General features: G+C 43.8%; 1 protein-coding gene across 15 annotated transcripts in view; it reads left to right on the top strand.

Annotated features, from left to right (window-relative positions):
- The window catches only part of LOC111864256 (serine/arginine repetitive matrix protein 2), a 389,125-nt gene that overhangs the window by 317,070 nt on the left and 62,707 nt on the right, over positions 1 to 9,348 (top strand). For all 15 annotated transcript variants that reach the window (XR_002842763.2, XR_002842762.2, XM_023851362.2 and 12 more), the window contains 2 exons: positions 2,367 to 2,591; positions 6,326 to 6,622. Coding sequence is in view for 13 of the 15 variants with exons in the window: in XM_023851362.2 (XP_023707130.1) it covers positions 2,367 to 2,591; positions 6,326 to 6,622 (522 nt within the window). In the remaining 2 variants the exon portion in view is untranslated. The remainder of the gene's footprint in view (positions 1 to 2,366; positions 2,592 to 6,325; positions 6,623 to 9,348) is intronic.

The following is a 9,348-nucleotide window of genomic DNA, read 5'->3' as shown; positions in this document are numbered from 1 at the left end:
GTTAAGGTAGCTGACGTGAGGTGAGTTGAAGTGAAGTGACGTGACGTGACGTGACGTGACTTGGCGTGACTTAGCGTGACTTGGCGTGACTTAGCGTGACTTGGCGTGACTTAGCGTGACTTGGCGTGACTTCACCTGACTTGACTTGACTTGGTGTAATTTGACGTGAGGCGAGGCGAGACGGGGCGGGGCGAGCCGAGGCTAGTTTAGGTTAAGTTAGGTTAGGTTAGGTTAGGTTAGGTTAGGTTAAGATACGGTAGGTCGGGTTTGCTCAGTAGACTTGTGCGCATCAATCAGTAAGTGAGAAGTAAGATATCCCTGCTGTTAAGATAGGTGAAGTGAGGTGAGTTGAAGTGAAGTGACGTGACTTGGCGTGACTTGACGTGACTTAGCGTGTCTTGACGCGACTTGACCTGACTTTGCGTGAGTTGGCGTGACTTGACCTGACTTGGCATGACATGACGTGACTTGACGTGAGGCGAAGCGAAACGTTGCTAGGCGATCCGAGGCTAGGGTAGGCTAGAGTAGGTTAGGTTAGTTTAGGTTAAGTTAGGTTGTGTTAATTTTGTTTAGCATTGGTTTGCGCAGTTGACTTGTGCGCATCAATCAGTAACTGAGAAGTAAGGTTTCCCTGCTGTTAAGATAGGTGATGTGAGGTGAGTTGAAGTGAAGTGAGGTGACGTGACTTGGCGTGACTTAGCGTGACTTGCCGTGATGTGACGTAACTTGACGTGACTTGGCGTTACTTCACCTGACTTGACGTGACTTGGCGTAATTTGACGTGAGGCGAGGCGGGACGGGGCGAGGCGAGCCGAGGCTAGGGTAGGGTAGGTTAGGTTAGGTTAGGTTAGGTTAGTTTAGGTTAGTTTAGGTTAGGTTAGGTTAGGTTAAGATACGGTAGGTCAGGTTTGCGCAGTAACCTTGTGCGCACAATCAGTAACTGAGAAATAAGATTTCCCTGCTCTTAAGATAGGTGAAGTGAGGTGACGTGACGTGACGTGATTTGACGTGGCGTGGCGTTACTTAGCGTGACTTGACGTGATTTGACGCGACTTGACCTGACTTTGCGTGAGTTGGCGTGACTTGACCTGACTTGGCGTAACATGACGTGACTTGACGTGAGGCAAAGCGAAACGGTGATAGGCGATCCGAGGCTAGGGTAGGCTAGAGTAGGTTATGTTAGGTTAGTTTAGGTTAAGTTAGGTTGTGTTAATTTTGGTTAGCTTTGGTTTGCGCAGTAGACTTGTGCGAATCAGTCAGTAACTGAGAAGTAAGATTTCCCTGCTGTTAAGATAGGTGAAGTGAGGTGAGTTGAAGTGAAGTGACGTGACGTGACTTGGCGTGACTTGACGTGACTTAGCGTGACTTGCCGTGATGTGACGTGACTTGACGTGACTTCACCTGACTTGACGTGACTTGGCGTAATTTGACGTGAAGCGAGGCGTGACGGGGTGAGGCGAGACGGGGCGAGGCGAGCCGAGGCTAGGCTAGGGTAAGTTAAGTTAGGTTAGGTTAGTTTAGGTTAGGTTGGGTTGGGTTGGGTTAGGTTAAGATACGTTAGGTCAGGTTTGCGCAGTAGACTTGTCCGCATCAATCAGTAACTGAGGGGTACCATTCCCTACTGTTAAGATAGGTAAAGTGAGGTGACGTGACGTGACGTGACGTGACTTGGCGTGACATGACGTGACTTGACGTAATTGACGTGAGGCGAAGCGAAACGGGGCGAGGCGGGCCGAGGCTAGGCTATGCTAGAGTAGGTTAGGTTAGATTAGGTTAGCTTAGGTTAATTTGGGTTAGGTTAGGTTAGGTTAAGTTAGGATACAAATTGTAAATCACTCCGTCCAATGTGACCTGTAAGTTTTTTACTGCATAAAAACTTAACACCCTTACATGTTTCGGTCTCTGTGGACCATCTTCAGAGGGCAAACATCACTACAAATAGGAAACCACTATCACATAATTTGTTTACACGCAAAGTACGTACATTTATTTTTTACAACACACAGTACACAGAGTAGAACATTTCACAAACACAGCAGTTTCCTGGGAATGTAAGTTTTAAAAAATTGTATAAAATTCCTTGATGCTAATTAAAAGTTTTTTAGATTGCCAATAATTAAAATTCGTAAACCATGCAGGCTCGTGTTCGTCCTCCCATCGTCTCTCTTATATGGGGCAGATATTGTGCCACCTGGCTATCTTGATGTGGAGGTTCTGCGCCCACATTGACGTTACAAACACAACAAGCATAAATTCATGTGACACAACACACTTCTGAACAGTGCAAACAGCACAGCAGCCACGAGCAAACCCTGGACGAATTGACCCTGAATCGTCCTGTGATGTAGCTCATTTGACCGTTTCAGGCCGATATCGTACCGGAACTCGCGCCCTGTTACGAGTCCGAGGATGAGACGATGGGGCGTCGCAACAAGGTGGCCAGCGATTTGCATCTGCAGCGAAACAAGAGAGGCACGCCACTGTACTCCAAGGAAGATATCCGAGAGCAGTACTGCATCACCAGCAAACAGCTAGACGTGCTAGAGAGAGCGAGAGGCTCTGGGCTCTTCGGCTGTCTTTCCAACTATCACGTGAGTTCCTTCCCTACATGCTACTGCATCCAGATTAAAATTATAGTATTTGTCAGCACGCCACTGTATTCCAAGGAAGATGTCTGAGCAGCATTGCATCACCAGGTGTGTACCTGGATGTGCTAGAACGAGCGAGAGGCTCTTATACACGTATTTTCTTCTGTCTCTCCAACTATTACGTGAGTTCCTTGCCTGCATGCTACTGTAAGCAGATTGAAATAATATGATTAGTTAGCACTCCACTGCACTGCAAGGGAGATACTCGCGACAATTGCTCTATCGTCCACAAGCAACGACACTGTCCAAGAACCAACTTTCTTATATGCACACCAATGTAACTATGAAAAAAGTTTTTTGCTATGCTATTGTATATTCGCGATCGATTATGTATTATCGGCAAGCAGCTGAAACCTCTAAGAGTCATATGGGTATTTCTGCCTGCACGCCACTCTATCCCAACTACAATAGANTGGACTTAAATCAGTGCAACAGGACGCTAAAATATAACATTACAATAGATATATCTGTTAGCATGCACTGCGCAACTTGGAGGTTATCCATAATCAGTATTTAATCACCAGCATGCAGTAGCTGAACTGTCCAAAACAACGCGAATTGCTTGTCTGTATGCCACTATATCCATATCACATTAAATTTATTTCTTTGCATGCCATTATACTTGAAGGAAGATATGCAACAGCACAGCTGTACTGCCCCTTAACTATTGACGTCTCCAAGTACAGTATGCGCAAAAATAAATAAGTACTGAAACCCGCGCATGTGCATTTGTCGACGGGACATAGCTCCAGCCGCACGTGTTCCCAGTAGTGAAAAGGAAGTTATGTTGTGCAGTTGCTGTTGGAAATGGGTTTCTCGCCGGAGGAAAAATTATTCATAGTTGAATATTATTTCCGCTCATAGGGAAGTGGTCGCCAGACAACTCACTTCCTTAGTTTTGAGCTGCCAGACGTTACCGTCCAGAAACCGCTACACAGTACACGTGTGACGGTATGGAGTGCCGTCTCAGCACACGGTATATTAGGCCCCTATTTCATTGAGGACGAGGAAGGCAATTCTCTTACCGTCACCCAAGAACGCTACAGGGAATGGTGATCGGACCATTTCTTCAGGATTTGAGAAGGTTCTGTCGTGCAAGGGGCCTTCACATGAATAGACAGTGGTATCATCAGGACGTCTTTTCATTTCAGTTTTTTTTATTTTGGCTCATCTGTACTTCGTGATTTTCTTGTGTGTACGCCACTGCACCCACGATAAGGTAATTGTTAACACGCCACTGTACTGCAAGAAGGATATCATTGAGCAGCAGCTTTATGCGGTTTATTTCTAAGTGGATGAACGCTGGAAACTACATGAGAAAATATGTCTCTGGTTTAAAGGTTTAAATACAACTATAAATATTTTAAATGTTTACGTAGGGGTCTGATAAGCTACAGAGAAAAACTCTATCAATAATTAATTTTGACACAATGTCCTACACTTCGAAGCGTTTTCTGTGGATATTGTAGATATCTGTTGAACCTGGTCCGGAGATAACATTGCTTCTTTTCGTACCAACTTGCTAGTACAAGAGAAAAATCATTTTCCATTTCAAAGACTGCGTGCTACAAACCCATTCCGACGTTCACAGATTTAACATCTTCCCATCACCTTCTTGGTCTTCACACGTCTCTCTCACATATGGGATTTTATAAGTCCGGTAATATTGAGAGTCTATCATGCATCTCCTTTACATGTTGTTTCCAGGTTAATTGTCATATCTTTGCTCCTACCATGTTCTCAATTGCAGTAGGTCTCTCTATCTTGCAAATCAATGGCTGTTTATTATCCTATTTACATGTCGCTGGGGCACGCGGTAGCGTAGTTGGTTGAGGCACTATGCCACAAGCCGGAAGGTCGCGGGTTAGATTCCCGATGAGGTCACTGGATTTTACAATTGACCTAATCCTTCCAGCCGTCTATGGCCCTGTGGTCGACTCAGCATCTAACATAAATTAGTACCAGGAATATTCCTATGGGGTAAAGGGCGGTCGGCGCGTAAGGCTGACAATCTCACCGCCATATCTGAGTCGATTATCTAGAAAATGTGGGAACCTCGATGTCTCGATGTCTCGATGGGCCTTTCACAGCCCATTATATGGATAGCTTTATTTTTTTATTTTATATTTTATTTACATGTTGTTTTCAAGTTAACTGTACTTATTTACTTATTTTTAACATGTTCTCAGTTTGTATAAGACCCCTTTTTTCAGTATGCAGTAGGTCTGTAAAGGTAAGAATTTATTTACCCTCTTACTGGAGAACAAAACTCCAACATTTCCGTTACGTTCAAGTTTTCCTTATTGTAATAGTTCTCCAGTATTATGTATCAAAAATTAAATTTCAAGAACGACCTTTTCATCAACATTTGTTTGTCTATAACGCTCAGTCTTTGGGGACCACTTTCGGTCCATGTGCTGTATTTTGCCCACCCCTGCCTGACAAACAATTGAAGCCCTGTTGCTTTTTGATAGTATCCAATTTATCTCGTGAAACTGTCAGTTCTGGAATACTGATATTTTGTTTCCGCTGTGACAGGTCTATCTAGAGGCTGTTGACACCTGCTTCAGTCTGACGTAATGATGCAGATAGATATCACGTGATTTAGTAAACAGCAATCTGACTGTGGCCGCTCTGCCGGTCAGTCGTAAACTCTAAGCTTGTATGCACATAATTATGGCTTGTAGTACATTGGACAATATCCCCAACTGCGATCTACCCACATATAAAAGAGAAAAATAACATTAAATATTCCTACAAACAGAAGAAAACCCTGGAAAGAATTTATACTTACCTTTCCAGTTCCCTTAAGATATTTCAAACAACACCTGTACAGAAAGGCTAGGAAGAATTAAAAATAATCTTAAATTTTACCGATCTATTTGAGGACATAACAACCCCCGATATTTATATCGGTTGTGTTACTTTAGCATGATATAATATTAAAGTTTCGCTACTTTCCCACGTTATTCAATTTTAACATGCAAAATATGTAAAATATTTGAGGCAAAATTGTACTGTACATCCATGCAAAATTCCATATGCCTAGCTGCATTCATTTGTATAGCCAACAAACATTCTTTTTGGCAATTGGAATTCCCTCTATACGAGATATAGTGACTATAGAGCCATGACGCTGTTTCCTGGAATTAGGGACTAACATTTCCTGTGCACTAGATATTGTATTGTAAAAAGAGGTAAAGCTATCCCTGTAAGAGCCCATGGAAGCCCATAGGTTTGTAAGATGTAGAGGCTCCTACATTTTCTAGACAATCGGCTCACAGATAGCGGTGAATTTGTCAGCCTTACGTTCCGGCCGCTCTTTACCCCCAGTAAGATTCCTGGTACTCATTTCTGTTAGAGGCTGAGTCGATCCTATGGTCATAGTGCGGCTGGAAGGATTAGGTCCATTGAAAAAATGCAATGCTCTCATCGGGAATCGAACCAACGACCTTCCGGCTTGTAGCATAGCGCCTCAACCAACTACGCTACCGCGTGCACCAGGTGTGGTGTTATACAATCGTGACTGGAACTTATTGTATTAAGTAGTGGTGTTTCCTCCACACAAGGTGTTGTGCTTATACAGAATGTTTCTAAATTATTGTCGGAGTTTCCGTAGGCTATAATTTATATTCACCCTGTACAACCCCTTACTTGCCAAACTCTTTCTGTTGAAGGAGAGCTCATGCCAATCGCGGAACTCCCTGCTGTCTGTCTGTGTGAAGCGCAAAGTGCCCAGCGACGAAAATCTCCACGAACTCTGCCGCCGCCCTGCCGCCGTTTACGCGCCTCTACCTCGCTGGCCGCGCTACCCGCCCCCCGCACCACCGCCTCCTGAGTTCTGCCACTATGACGACGACCTGGAGTGTTCATACTTCCGACGCCGGCCCAGAACTCTCTGCAACGCTGCAGCTGCCTCCGCGGACCCCAAGAGGTACACGTGGATGACGGAGGACGAAGAATCGACGAGAATGGTGAGTTCTTCCTCCGGCCCTTGGGACGAACCATATGTCATGCTGTCTCGGATTGGTACGTCGTACTATATTGTGTTGTTGTCTTGTGCTTGTTTTCTGTGACGTAAATGCGGTGATATTAACGCGGCATCGGTGAATGCTGAGATACAGTTCACTTTACTTACTTATTCCGTTCCTCTTAAACCTTACGGTGTCGATGTTTTCTTTCTTTTCTCACTTTGATCATTTTACAGACGGCAGGACCCCTTGGACGAGTGATCAGCTCGTCTCAAGGCCTCTACCTAAACAAAGGACAACACAAACCCAGAATAAACACACATACCAAACATCCATGCCTTGTGTGGGATTCGAACCCACGATCCCGGCTTCCGAGCGAACAAAAACAGTACATGCCTCAGACCGCTCGGCTACCGTGACCGGCAGTGTATAAGAATAATATATAAGAATTCAGTTCGTACCTCACAGGAAACAGATCCGAACCCACGATCCCGGCTTCCGAGCGAACAAAAACAGTACATGCCTCAGACCGCTCGGCTACCGTGACTGACGTTATACGAGTACATAGTTCACATCATATCTTATTTTGATAGAAAGAGTATATCGGAAAAAAAGTAAACAATTCAACTTAGTTACTTAGTTAGTCGGTTTATCAGTCAGTCATTTAGTTAATTATTTATTTGCATACCTACTTTCTTTGTTACTTTGGTCTAACGCGGTCATGCAAATGTATTTGAAACCTATCAACGAAATGTTACCCCGCGTTTAGTGTTGGTGTTTGCTACATTACAGATGCGACTCACCAGTGCGCATGTCAACATATCTGAAACCTCAAACATTCTCTGTTCATGTGTACCGAAACCACAGACTGCTAGCCCATTATTTACTGACTGACGTTTAGCAGTTTCGTATATGTATGGCTGACAGATGATGCACTTCTCGCAAATATGTCACGCTGTCAGCGATGCTTTGATTCAAAGGGAAACCCATGTCATAACCTGTAACTGCATGAACCCAGAACGTAATTTCTTATGCCTCTTCATTAATTGACTATTTCTTCGTGTGTTGCTATCCTTAGGATGTGATAAGGCTGAGTCTACTTGGTACATCGACAATTATTACCGACAATTACCGGGGGCTCTTTCTGAGGAGGTAAAGCGGCTGGGGCGTGAAACTGACCTCTCACCTCGATCTAGTGCCGAGGTCAGGAATGGTGGAGCTATAATTTCACTGCCCCATACGTATTCATGGCCGGTTACGGTAGCCGAGCGGTCTAAGGCATGTACTGTCTTCGCTCGCTTGGAAACCGGGATCGTGGGTTCGAATCCCACTCAGGGCATGGATGTTTAGTTTGTGTGTGTGCGTTTTTCTGTGTTTGTGTACAGGTAGAGACCTTGCGACGAGCTGATCACCCGCCCAAGGAGTCCTACCGAATGTGTAAGATCTAGAAAAACCGAAGTGAACGGAGAAGTTCACGGAGCTAGGCCTAGGCCCACTGGGGCTGTAGTGCCAAGGAAAAAAAATGCATTTTCATGGCGTAGTGCTTAAATAATTAAGCACAAGAAAACTTTATACTTTAAATTTATTAAAGTTAATTAGCATTTATTTATTAGCCTATTATTTGTCATCATATTTCGTATGTACTTGCTTATTTATATATCAACTCAGTCAGTTAATTGCATATTTATGTATTTACTGCCTTAACGATTTCATCTCTTCAGTCGATACTTCAGTAAGTTACGTACGAACTGACTAAATTTATAGTCAAAGCATTTTTATTATGGTAATATTATATTTGGCCCTCATTTGTGTGTGTGTATGCGTTTGTTTGTGACAGGAAACCTCCGAAATGAGAGACATACTGAGTCCATCCCACCTCCCGCGTCGATCCCCGCCCCTTGACTCGTATTGATTTCGTCATACAAATTTACCCAGGTAGATAAGTGGATTATATTTTTATTTTGGATTACACTGCGATTAGGTTCCGTGTGACGACCGGGCCACAGTATGTTTGCAATTGACTCATATTTCAGGCCCGAGGCCTTGCATCCAAATCATGAAATTACTGGGCCGTAAAAACACTGTGTTCATTAATATGTGATTATGGGGCAACGAACTGTGTGGTATACAGCCCATAGGCTCAACGCCCCTGAAACTAGATCAGTTTCATCCATGTTACCAAAATCCATTCATTTCATATCGAATTAAAACAGAAAGGTTTTATTTTCTGGGACATAAGCTGTGTGTAAGTGCGTTTGTTGCATGGCCGATTCCTCGACCCTGCGGATGGAGGAGACTTTCTTCTTCAGTTTATTTTCAACCAACCACGTGGCTTCATGTCCCACAAAATAGAACTCTTCCTAACCACCGCTTCGAGAACCGAAGTCCAACAGAACAGAAAACGGCTGAAAAGCTCCATAATGAGGAGCTTCATAACTCGTACTCCTCGTCAAATAAAATTAGAATGATCAATTCAAAGAAAACGAGAGGTACAGGGCATGTAGTACGCGTTAAGAGAGAAGAAAATATTAAAAGTAATCTTATAGAGACAGGGCGGGAGAACGTGGATTTGAGTCATCTAGCTCAAGATAGGGACCAGTGGAAGATTTTTGTGAATACGGTAATGAACTTCGTGTTTCTGTAAAATGTTAGTAATATCTTTAGTAGCTGAGGATGTATTGGCTTCTCAAAAATGACTCTGCTGAAAGTGAGTGACAGCCTGTGAAGAG

Source organism: Cryptotermes secundus, unplaced genomic scaffold, assembly GCF_002891405.2.
Source record: "Cryptotermes secundus unplaced genomic scaffold, Csec_1.0 scaffold29, whole genome shotgun sequence".
Lineage (NCBI taxonomy): Eukaryota > Metazoa > Arthropoda > Insecta > Blattodea > Kalotermitidae > Cryptotermes > Cryptotermes secundus.
The sequence above is the reverse complement of the archived record's forward strand: the minus strand, read 5'-3'. Positions and strand labels throughout refer to the sequence as shown.